Source organism: Sinohyriopsis cumingii, chromosome 15, assembly GCF_028554795.1.
Source record: "Sinohyriopsis cumingii isolate HCF-2022 chromosome 15, ASM2855479v2, whole genome shotgun sequence".
In the NCBI taxonomy this organism is placed as follows: domain Eukaryota; kingdom Metazoa; phylum Mollusca; class Bivalvia; order Unionida; family Unionidae; genus Sinohyriopsis; species Sinohyriopsis cumingii.
The window spans coordinates 43,843,342-43,856,237 of record NC_142975.1 but is presented as its reverse complement, the minus strand read 5'-3'; the positions used below and the strand labels follow the sequence as shown (position 1 = coordinate 43,856,237).

Below are 12,896 nucleotides of genomic sequence, written 5' to 3'. Positions count from 1 at the left end.
TCAAAACATCCCATACCTGGCCATAAACCCCCCATATTACAATATTAAGTTAGTCAATTTACAACCTTTGATCCCTTCATTGCTTATAATACCCTCATCAAAACGTCCCCTACTTGATCTTAAACCCTCCATATTACAACAATAAGGTAGTCAATTTACAACCTTTGATCCCTTCATTGCTTATAATACCATCATCAAAACATTCCCTACTTGATCTTAAACCCCACCCCCCATATTACAACAGTAAGGTAGTCAATTAACAACCTTTGATCCCTTCATTGCTTATAATACCCTCATCAAAACATCCCATTCTTGGCCTTAAACCACCCCCACCCCATATTACAACAGTAAGTTAGTCAATTTACAACCTTTGATCCCTTCATTGCTTATAATACCCTCATCAAAACATCATATTCTTGGTCTTAAACCCCCCATATTACAACAGTAAGTTAGTCAATTTACGACCTTTGATCCCTTCATTGCTTATAATACCCTTATCAAAACATCCCCTACTTGACCTTAAACCCCCCATATTACAACAGTAAGTTAGTCAATTTATGACCTTTGATCCCTTCATTGCTTATAATACCCTTATCAAAACATCCCCTACTTGATCTTAAAGCCCCCCATATTACAACAGTAAGTTAGTCAATTTACAACCTTTGATCCCTTCATTGCTTATAATACCCTTATCAAAACATCCCCTACTTGATCTTAAAGCCCCCCATATTACAACAGTAAGTTAGTCAATTTACAACCTTTGATCCCTTTATTGCTTATAATACCCTTATCAAAACATCCCCTACTTGATCTTAAAGCCCCCCATATTACAACAGTAAGTTTGTCAATTTACAACCTTTGATCCCTTCATTGCTTATAATACCCTTATCAAAACATCCCCTACTTGATCTTAAAGCCCCCCATATTACAACAGTAAGTTAGTCAATTTACAACCTTTGATCCCTTCATTGCTTATAATACCCTTATCAAAACATCCCCTACTTGATCTTAAAGCCCCCCATATTACAACAGTAAGTTAGTCAATTTACAACCTTTGATCCCTTCATTGCTTATAATACCCTTATCAAAACATCCCCTACTTGATCTTAAAGCCCCCCATATTACAACAGTAAGTTAGTCAATTTACAACCTTTGATCCCTTCATTGCTTATAATACCCTTATCAAAACATCCCCTACTTGATCTTAAAGCCCCCCATATTACAACAGTAAGTTAGTCAATTTACAACCTTTGATCCCTTTATTGCTTATAATACCCTTATCAAAACATCCCCTACTTGATCTTAAAGCCCCCCATATTACAACAGTAAGTTAGTCAATTTACAACCTTTGATCCCTTCATTGCTTATAATACCCTTATCAAAACATCCCCTACTTGATCTTAAAGCCCCCCATATTACAACAGTAAGTTAGTCAATTTACAACCTTTGATCCCTTCATTGCTTATAATACCCTTATCAAAACATCCCCTACTTGATCTTAAAGCCCCCCATATTACAACAGTAAGTTTGTCAATTTACAACCTTTGATCCCTTTATTGCTTATAATACCCTCATCAAAACATCCCCTACTTGATCTTAAAGCCCCCCATATTACAACAGTAAGTTTGTCAATTTACAACCTTTGATCCCTTTATTGCTTATAATACCCTCATCAAAACATCCCCTACTTGATCTTAAAGCCCCCCATATTACAACAGTAAGTTTGTCAATTTACAACCTTTGATCCCTTTATTGCTTATAATACCCTCATCAAAACATCCCCTACTTGATCTTAAAGCCCCCCATATTACAACAGTAAGTTAGTCAATTTACAACCTTTGATCCCTTTATTGCTTATAATACCCTTATCAAAACATCCCCTACTTGATCTTAAAGCCCCCCATATTACAACAGTAAGTTTGACAATTTACAACCTTTGATCCCTTTATTGCTTATAATACCCTCATCAAAACATCCCCTACTTGATCTTAAAGCCCCCCATATTACAACAGTAAGTTAGTCAATTTACAACCTTTGATCCCTTCATTGCTTATAATACCCTTATCAAAACATCCCCTACTTGATCTTAAAGCCCCCCATATTACAACAGTAAGTTAGTCAATTTACAACCTTTGATCCCTTTATTGCTTATAATACCCTTATCAAAACATCCCCTACTTGATCTTAAAGCCCCCCATATTACAACAGTAAGTTAGTCAATTTACAACCTTTGATCCCTTCATTGCTTATAATACCCTTATCAAAACATCCCCTACTTGATCTTAAAGCCCCCCATATTACAACAGTAAGTCAATTTACAACCTTTGATCCCTTTATTGCTTATAATACCCTTATCAAAACATCCCCTACTTGATCTTAAAGCCCCCCATATTACAACAGTAAGTTAGTCAATTTACAACCTTTGATCCCTTCATTGCTTATAATACCCTTATCAAAACATCCCCTACTTGATCTTAAAGCCCCCCATATTACAACAGTAAGTTAGTCAATTTACAACCTTTGATCCCTTTATTGCTTATAATACCCTCATCAAAACATCCCATACTTGGCCATACCCAACCACCATATTTCAACAGTACGGTAGTCAATTAACAACTTGTTGTGTAAGCATGTTAGCCTTCATGATCTCATTACTCATCCGTACATTATTGCAGCAGTACAAGATTTCTGGTCCCCAGTAGACGTGTTCACAATAGTTTCTGTAATGTGAAGATAGAAAATATACAAATATACCAATTGTTTGGTCCCAATAATAATAATAATAATGATAATAATAATTCCAGTAATAAAAATCTTTTATTTTTCAAAAGTGGTGGGGTAGATTTCAACTAAAACATAGTATGTGCCAAAATTAACTTGGGTCATAAAACCACACAGGTTGTTAGAAATTGTTCAAATGTAAATTCCAGGCATCAGAACCCGAGGGTATCTATTTACAATTTATGGCTATTGATTAGAAATGATTGCCCTAATTTCTGAATATACCTTTAACAGAAATCTTGCTACTTATGTTATTAACAGTTATTACCAAGTCACCCTGAAATTAGTGACGTACATCAAACCAATTTTTGACAAGGCAACTTTTGGGAACAAGCTTGATCAGACCACAAAGACAATCACACAGTTTCATTGGCAAACGTGACACACACTCCAGCTATGTGAGGACAAGGAAGTCAGCATATACTGTTGTCTTACATTATGATTAAATGTAACTGATATCAAGTAGAAATAAAAATATTTAGTTCCTCATTGTCAAAATGTGATTCAAATAATATTCACATTATTGTGTTTATACTGGAAATGGAATTGACAGACTTTGGCAGTGTAATGTTTGAAATAAAGGATCGATACATGAATGAAACTGAGGGCATTTATATACTTGAAGAATGCTATAAATGCTAAATAAAGGTGTACTAAGGAATGCTTTCAGAGACAAACTGGCAAAATCATTTCAAACTGAATATGAACCCATCCGCTCTTTCTTTCTTTCTTTCACTGTTTCTTTCCATCTTTCTCTCTCTCTTTATTTTTTTGACTGCATGAAATACCATGCAGACAAGAGTGAACATTGGATATGTTATTTCTTCAAATGAGGAAATTGTAGAAAATCAAAAGCATAGAAATGAATATTTATTTCATAAATTAATAAATCAATGATGTAAGTGCCAGTGATAATAATGTGTTTGAATTTCTTGGATAAATTTGACACAGATACAGGTATTTACAGCACCTTTGTCTTCTAAACTTCTTAACTTAATACCTGAGAGAGGCAATTCTACCCTATTGTTTTCATTTCTGGAATGAACATATCATTATATCATTAATATTTAGAATGTCTTAAATTATGAGCAAGAAAATATTCATATTAATTATGCCTTTATCTTTGAAGAGAATTTTTATAAGTATATGGTAAAAGAGGTGAAATTGGCATGGTGTAAAGTTTGGACGATAGTTGAAGTTGGTTCTTATAATACTGCATAGGCATGCTTAGTGAAAGTTTAAGCTGGTACATTATTAAGCCATTTGAGCAGGCCCTCTTGGGCCTCTTGTTGTTTGTTCGAACCTGCACCATGCTCCCTTTCATGGAACTTGCAAAGTGCTTACGTTCATGGAACCTGCACAGTGCTTACATTTATGGAACCTGCACAATACTCCCATTCTTGGAACCTGCACAATGCTGCCTTTCATGGAACCTGCAAAATGTTCACTTTATGGAACTTGCACAATGCTCATATTCATGGATGTTGCACAATACTCCCATCCATAGAACCTGCACAATACTCCCATTCATGGAACCTGCACAGTGCTCCCATTCATGGAACATGCAAAGTACTCCCATTCTTGGAACCTGCACAGTGCTCCTTTTCATGGAACCTGCACAATGCTTACTTTTATGGAACCTGTACAGTGCTCATATTCATGGAACCTGCACAATAGTCCCATTCATAGAACCTGCACAATACTCCCATTCATAGAACCTGCACAGTGCTCACATTCATGGAACCTGCAAAGTGCTTGCATTCATGGAACCTGCAGAGTACTCCCATTCTTGAAACCTGTAAAGTGCTCCCATTCATGCAGAAATGTGCTTGAATATTACATCAGTAGTCTTTGGCATATACAATGCATCAGCCTGATTCATGCAGCTCACATCAGTAATTGAAGCCTGGTGCATGCTTGAAATTAAGTCTAAGCACTGTATTTGCATCAGTTATTGGTGTTTTTCAGTTTCTACATGTTTCTCAGTGATAAAAGAGCTGATTAAATGAGGATCATGTATGCAATTTGTCTGACGCTTTTCTGATATGCTAAATGCATTTTTTTTTACTCCAGTGCAATGATACTATTTTATTTTATTCCCAGTATATTCCCATTTTAGCAACTTAGTGGACAGAGAAATTCAAGAAAGTGGTGGAAAGATTGCAACAAAAGGTAGGCCTATTCAACCAGTGTCATATTAATAAGTGCATATTAAAGGCCAGGAAGCATAGCAGAGGGTTAGAGTGAGGAATAAAGAGGTTTAGAGTTTTGAGAAAGTAGCAATACACATCTAGTGTAAATTTAAACTTAGTTATTGTACCACTGCACGTCAGACCTGAGGATTTGAACCTGGGATTGCAGAGGCTCAGTTTGATCATATTACTGCGGTTGTATAAATTTCATGTCACTACTAATAACTTAAACCACTCTGGTGGCCTAAGTGGTTAGAGTGTCCACCTTGGATGTGGAAGTTGTGGTTTCAAACCCCGGCTGAGTCATTCCAAAGACTTATAAAAATGGTACTAGCAGCTGCCTTGCTAGGTGATCAGGATTAAGAGGTTAGTGTTAGGACTGGTTGGCCTTGTGTCAGGATAATGTGACTGGGTGGGACATGATGTTGCATGTCTGCAGCATGATGCCCCAGAGCTAGACATCACAATAAACTCTCCCACTGACATCATAGCGATATTACTAAAAAATTTTAAGTGTTAAAAGTTCCACTTACACACAAACATAACTCTTTAATAATTTATTTTTGTTGATGTTTCAGATCAGCTAGGGAAGCAGAAGAATTGGAGAGAAAAGCACGAGAGAAAGGGGAAGTGCTCCCTACAGAAAAAAGATTTGACTCCAATTGTATTACTCCAGGTTTGTTGCTTTGCATTTTCTTTTTCAATCCAGATTTCTCAAGTTAAAGACAGCTCATCCTAATACGTACAGGAAATATAAATTTCTTTGATTCAGGAAGTGAACTATGGTGGTCCCCTTGTCTCATAGAGGTAACCCCTTTTATTCAACAGGATCCTTGCTAGGGGGCAGTTTGGGTGAAATTGTCACCCTCGAGTATGTGGTCTCACCAAAAAAATATCCAAAAAGCAAAATTTACTTAACTGTACCTGGATTTCATGCTACCCCCATCTCTTTTTGTTTCAATACAATGTATTAATAATCAAGGTAAAACTTTTGTGTCAATTTTCTATCCATTGAGATAGGTGGAAAGATAAAAAAATAAGTTTTATGCTCTGTTGTCCATTTTTGGTGGTAATTTAATGTTCATATATGCTAGAAATTGCTACTGGCAGAATTCCGGCAGAATATTCACACATTTTCAGTGGTTTAAAAATCTTAAAGGAATGTTTATAGCCCAGTTGGAAATGAGTTAGGACTCAGTTCCAGCATCCCAGTATATAACTAATAAATTTAATCATTCTTTCCATTATTTTACCCAATCAACATATGAAAAGATGACTTGTACAATGGAACTAGCGGCTGATCCTTGTCTATTATCCATTTTTGAGGTGACTGTAACTGTAATACTTGACAATAAAGATGCCAACAGGTACCCGGATACTTAGGCACCTGCCAGTTGATAATAACCCGGTAATAAAACAAACAACTGGGTATCCGTTTTAAAGAAAAAGTATTCTAAGTTCATATCGAAACAAAGAATAACAATTACAGTTTGAGGCTCGTGTCATGTGCACATTTATTCTCCATCACAGTTGCTTACAATTTACTTGTCATACATATATTATATAATAATACAAGGGAGGACAGTTCTCTCCTTTCTCACGTGAGCTATTTAAGAATCAATGCTGATATTTAAAGCTACACCATCCTAACTTCATGCCTGTCCATGGTTCGTGTGCCATTGTTCTCGCGACTTAAATGCACTTGTTTTGAGATCCTACAAATATACATATCTAGCCACCCGACTGAAGTTGATGCTACCATCCACTTTGTAGAGAGGTGAATTCCTGATGTGAAATCATGGATGACATGTAACAAGCTGCAGATGAATGATGATAAAACTGAGGCCGTTCTAATCACAACACAAAGACTTTCTCAGTCATATCATTTACCTCAAACAATAAATACACTGGTCAACAGTGAAATCATTACTGACTTGAAAAGGCCCTAATCTGTAGTATTTTGGTGTGCCGAACACGAATATAACCGTGAAAAATTTGTATTGGCTCTCGTTTTGAAGATATTCATATACCTCATTTTCTATGTTTCACTGTGTAAATTTCTCCAGTAGGACTGCAGCAACATCCGGAATAATGATGTAACATTGCATAATACCATCATGCTCACATCATCCACAGTTGATTGCATCATTTTCTGATGCAATGCAATACTAATGCCATGCGGCTGCTGAAGTAAGTTGACGTCAGCAGTGTACTATACATGTGTAGGCCTATTATACTAATGCCAGGCGGCTGCTGAAGCTGACGTAAGCAGTGTACTATATAAAGCCCAATCAGATAGGTTCAGCATTTAAAATATTTTAGACGTTGTGCGAGACAGTTCAAGCTACTGTTACATAAAACTTATTATTTTATCCATTTACGTACAATAAAGAACAGTAATGCCTCGAAAGTGTGTTAATACCGCGGACAATTTTTGCTATATTTGTGGGGAAGTGACATTTGCCAACCAGAAGAAAAGTATCAATTCTCAAGTGAAGAAGGCATATCATCTTTACTTCGGATGCAAGGTTGGTGACCAAGACAAGCCTTGGGCTCCGCATATATGCTGTGCTACATGTACAACACAGCTTTCACAGTGGTTGAATTGCAAAAGGTCATCAATGCCGTTTGCAGTCCCAATGGTGTGGAGAGAGCCAAGCAACCACCTAAATGACTGTTACTTCTGCTTGGTTCCTCCTCTTTCCGGCGGAATAACGAAGCGAAAGAAGTCGAGAATAGTCTACCCAAACATTCCGTCTGCATTGAGACCAGTTCCACATGGTGAGGGACTTCCTATTCCAGAACCTCCAGCAGAATATTCTCTTGATTCATCTGACGAAGACAAAGGTGAGTTGACCTGTTCTTCTCCTGGTCCATCAGCATGCAGTGATCCAGATTTTCACTGTTTTGCATCATCAACCCCACACAGAATAACACAGGAAGAACTAAATGACCTGATTCGTGATTTGGACTTATCAAAGAACAAGGCAGAATTGCTAGGATCAAGACTCCAACAATGGAATCTTCTAGAAGAAGATGTCACAATTACTGCATATCGAAAGCGCCACCAGCAATTGGAGCCTTTCTTCAGAAAGGAAAGTAATCTGATATTCTGTTCCGATATTGAGGGCCTCATGAATGCTTTAAAAATCACTCATGACCCACAAGAATGGAGACTATTTGTGGACTCTTCGAAACTGAGTCTCAAGGCTGTGCTTTTGCACAATGGAAACATTCTTCCATCTATTCCAGTAGCGTATGCTGTCCACATGAAAGAGACATACGATAACTTAAGGCAGCTACTGAATTCCATTGAGTATAACAAGTACAGCTGGCACCTCTGTGGTGATTTGAAGGTAGTTGCCCTTTTAATGGGACTGCAGCAAGGATATACAAAATACATGTGTTTCTTATGCGAGTGGGATAGCCGAGCAAGGGAAATGCACTACATGAGGAAGGAATGGACTCACAGGCAGAATGTAGCCATTGGAGAGAAGAATATCCAACACCCAGCTCTGGTTGAGGCTCAGAAAATCTTGCTACCACCCCTTCACATCAAACTAGGTTTGATGAAGAACTTCGTGAAAGCCATTGACCGGACTTTGCCAGCATTCCGATACCTGCATGAAAAATTCCCTCGACTCAGCGAAGCAAAGATTAAAGAGGGAGTTTTTGTGGGTCCTCAGATTCGAGAGCTTTTCAAAGATGACCGGTTCAACAACTTGCTGGAAGGTGACGCGAAACAAGCATGGAATGCTTTTCGCCTAGTTTCTACAAACTTCCTCGGAAATGTTAGGGCAGAAAACTATAAGGAACTAGTAGAAGACATGTTGATGAAGTATAAGAAACTTGGCTGCAATATGTCTCTAAAGATTCACTTCCTTCATTCCCATTTGGATTTCTTTCCTAGCAACTGTGGTATCGTTAGTGATGAACACGGCGAACGTTTTCATCAAGATATCGCAACAATGGAACAAAGATACCAGGGAAAATGGTCCACTACAATGCTGGCTGACTACTGCTGGACACTCCTCAGAGATGCTCCCGAACAGCTGTACAAGAGACAGGCGAAGAAATCTAAGATGTAGTCAATAACTTGATTTTTTATAGGTAGGCTATTACAGTTGACCTTTTACTAATGGAATGCATTTCGTTATGTAAACATTAATTTCTTGCAGATTACAAAAAAACTAGAGCCAATTTTGCAATTTGACTGTCATATTCGTGTTCAGCACATAAAAATTGATAAGAATTGACTAATTTTATTTCAGTAACATGACTTTTGTAAAAATTTGTTGTCCAGTGATATCAGTAACAACAACATTAAATTCACACAGTCAGTACGAAACCTAGGTGTCACTCTGGACAGTACTCTCACATTGCACCAACATGTCATGAACATATGCAAGGCTGCATAACTTGAGCTGAGACGCATCAGCTCCATTCGCAAATATCTTTCAGTTGATGCCACTAAAACACTTGTGTGTTCATTAATACTTTCAAGACTGGACTATTGTAACTCAATTCTGTTATCTCAATATCTACTCCAGAAACTTCAAAAAGTTCAAAACACAGCTGCTCGGATCATACTTAGAGTACTACGATCAGAGCACACCTCCCCGCTGCTCTGTACCCTACACTGGCTATCCATTCGATCCAGAATCAAACACAAAATTTGTTCTCTGTACTACATTTCACTGACAGACTCCAGTCCAACATACCTATCCGACCTCACCCATGTGTACACACCAGCTAGATACTTACGCTCCTCTTCTGACAATAGTATACTCATTATTCCCATTATGAAAACAAAGTCATATGGACAGCATTCTTTTGCATACTAGGGCCCAGCAACGTGGAATGAATTGCCCACAGAACTTAGACACAAAGCCACAGTGATCCCATTCAAGAGTGCTCTCAAAACTCACTTATTTCGACTGCAAGAACAAACTTAAAGACCTAATAATGTTGTTGTTGTTGTATGGTTTAACGCCATTTTTCAGCACACGATAGGCTATACAGAGCAGTCAGTATTAATGGTGGAGGAAGAACCCAGGAAAACCCCAGAATGAACCACCAACCCACGAGAAGCTACTGGCAAGCTTTCTCACATACCCGCATTAGCCGAATCCGAGACTCGAACCCACGCAGACAGGTGAGATGGCAGTGTTCCATAACGGAGAGCGCTTTAGACCACTCGGCCACTCAGGGCCCCCCTAATAATGTTCCCTACCTTAAATATGTTCAGAATTTTTTGTTTTTAAATTTCATGATGTTTGTGTTTTGTAATAATATCATTATATGTTTTTTTATGTTATATGTGTTGTCTAATGTTAAGCGCTATACAAAGTCCTCGTTATTATTATTATCCTGATGTCATTAGCTAGGTCAATATCTTTCTTCAACAGTGACAATAAGTGCTGATTAAGAAATATTCGACAAATTAAATTTAAATATGTACTGCAGTTCAAATAAAAGAAAGCACAATATAAATGTGTGGTTTAACTAATGCCATTTTTGCCTCATGTTTGTGGCCCTGGAGCAAGTATTAGCTGTTCACGTCAGGGCCGCTGTTCACATGTTCATTTACTGGGCCTTATTTAACAGCAGGAAACCCAAGACAGATATATTTGTCATGGCAGAGTCAACATAAAATTTGGTTACCGTAACATGCACCTCTTGTACCATGTTAAGAAAATACGAACAAAATGGACAACTATACAGAATAAAAATTTTTACTGAAATATTTAAATATAAGGAAATCTTTGTTATTTAATAACACTGAAAAAAATCTAATAAAAATTTACCACGTCTATAAATATGGTAATTTTTGCATTAATTGTTTATGGAACAGTTCCAAGAAAACAGACAGGATTCATGAATATGAAACCACTTGTCATAGATTCATTCAGTTTTGATACTACATGTAGTAGACCAGTCTAAATTGAAAATAAATGGGGCCAGATATCATTAAAAAATAAATGGGCTGTATCAATGTGACTGTTGGATGCTATATGACTGAAAAATGTTAGAGAGGGATTTTGTTGCATTTAAAAATATATAGCACTGGACCATCATTAAGGGATGAACCATGGCAGGCTGAAGATACTGCAACTGTCATCATTTGTGGACTTTACGAATATTTGTGAAAATTACTGTAGACATGTAGACTAGTTAAAGTGAGTGTCATTCATAAATAATTTATAGTCTGTACTCTTGTATTAACTAATAATCCACATGGATTTTGCCGATTTGTGACAACAATTTTAACTGCAGATCCAGGTAAGAAGTAAAACTAAATGTATGTTAAATAAAATAAATATGTACATTTTTCATACAGTTTTCTGTAATTGTGGCATGTAATATATTGATTGCTCTTTTTATGCTTAGATTAAGCTTTCTGCCACTTATATTAGCAATAATTATGCATCTACCTCTTTTGGGGGTTGGCATGTGTGATCCTACAACAAAGCAGTTCAGATTCACATTTAATACAATTTCACTTTGATCGGATACCTGGGTAACTGATCGTTAGGATCGACAGGTACCCAGTAGAAATTTCCCAAAATTGTTACATCTCTACTACACAACTATGGTTAAGCAAAATAAAAATGTTTTAATATTTTGATAATATTTTATTATTACTTAAGTCATCTGACATGGAACTCTGCAAAACCAAAAGTCAAAAGTGGCTTCTTTAAAAATTATCAAATTTGAACAGTTTAAACAAACTTCTCACCTATTCTGGCTGAAGGACTAATTCATTTTGCCCAGATATTAGAGTTCAGCATGGACCCTGTCTGGCCACATTTTCATAGCAAAAATGGCCATATAAGAGTAGTGTCCACTGTGATAATATGAGATGAGGAACACCAGTCATACTCACAGTGATGTGATGAAAATGAGGGTTATTTATATCTTCTACGAATTGTTCCTGACAAAACCCAAGTTCATTTACATGACCATATGTTGTTGTCTAGACTACCTGTATTAAAGCTTGCAATTTACAGCATTTTCAGAAAGTGACCAACCTCCATGGCTTGGAATCTGCCCCACCCTCTCAGCCAATTCCATGCTGAGTATTTTCAGAAAGTGACCAACCTCCATGGCTTGGAATCTGCCCCACCCTCTCAGCCAATTCCATGCTGAGTATTTTCAGAAAGTGACCAACCTCCATGGCTTGGAATCTGTCCCACCCTCTCAGCCAATTCCATGCTGAGTATTTTGTCTCATAAGCATGTTGATAACATATATAAGTGTAAAGAATGCATTCACATCTTGTCTGCTTGTATCAAATATGAGGGCTACGTACACTTCCTGTGTGTCACACATTGTAAAATGTTACATTCAGTTCTGATTGGTGGTTATTGTTTCTTCAAGTCCAGAGTAAATACAATATCCACTATTATAACTGTAGCTTATTCACTGCATAACACACTAGACATATTGGTATTCAGACTCGATCCAACGAGGTACTAAGAAACAGAAAAGTTGTGCAAAAATGGTTATGAAATTATCTGTAAAATACTTAAGTCATTCATGGGGAACATGTTTGGAATGTCTCATTTTACTCTGATATATTTAATCATTAGTTGAACACAATAATTTGTAAAAGTGGAGTTGGTCTTGTCAAAAATTTCATTTTACACTGAAATGAGTTCCCATGGCTGTGCAGTTGTTCTGCATCTGCAGGGATTACAGTAGTGAAAGATTAGGTTCTTAGGTTTCCTTGCATATGGAAATTATGCTATTTCTTTCGCTTTTGATTGCCCGAAATATTGCAGACATGAAATTGGTAATAAAAGTTGTAAAAGCATTCATGCAGTAAAAAACAAAGGGTATGGTGACCCAGATGAGTCAAGCATCTGATCAACAGGAGTAACCTGAAATGGCCTAAAAAGTTGAATAGAAAAAGGCAGTCTG

General features: G+C 37.0%; 1 protein-coding gene across 2 annotated transcripts in view; it reads left to right on the top strand.

The window, feature by feature from the left end:
- LOC149781708 (5'-3' exoribonuclease 1-like) overlaps window positions 1-12,896 on the top strand; it is a 218,249-nt gene that overhangs the window by 37,333 nt on the left and 168,020 nt on the right. For both annotated transcript variants that reach the window (XM_089935809.1, XM_089935808.1), the window contains exon 4: window positions 5,552-5,649. In XM_089935809.1, the coding sequence (XP_089791935.1) occupies window positions 5,552-5,649 (98 nt within the window). The remainder of the gene's footprint in view (window positions 1-5,551; window positions 5,650-12,896) is intronic.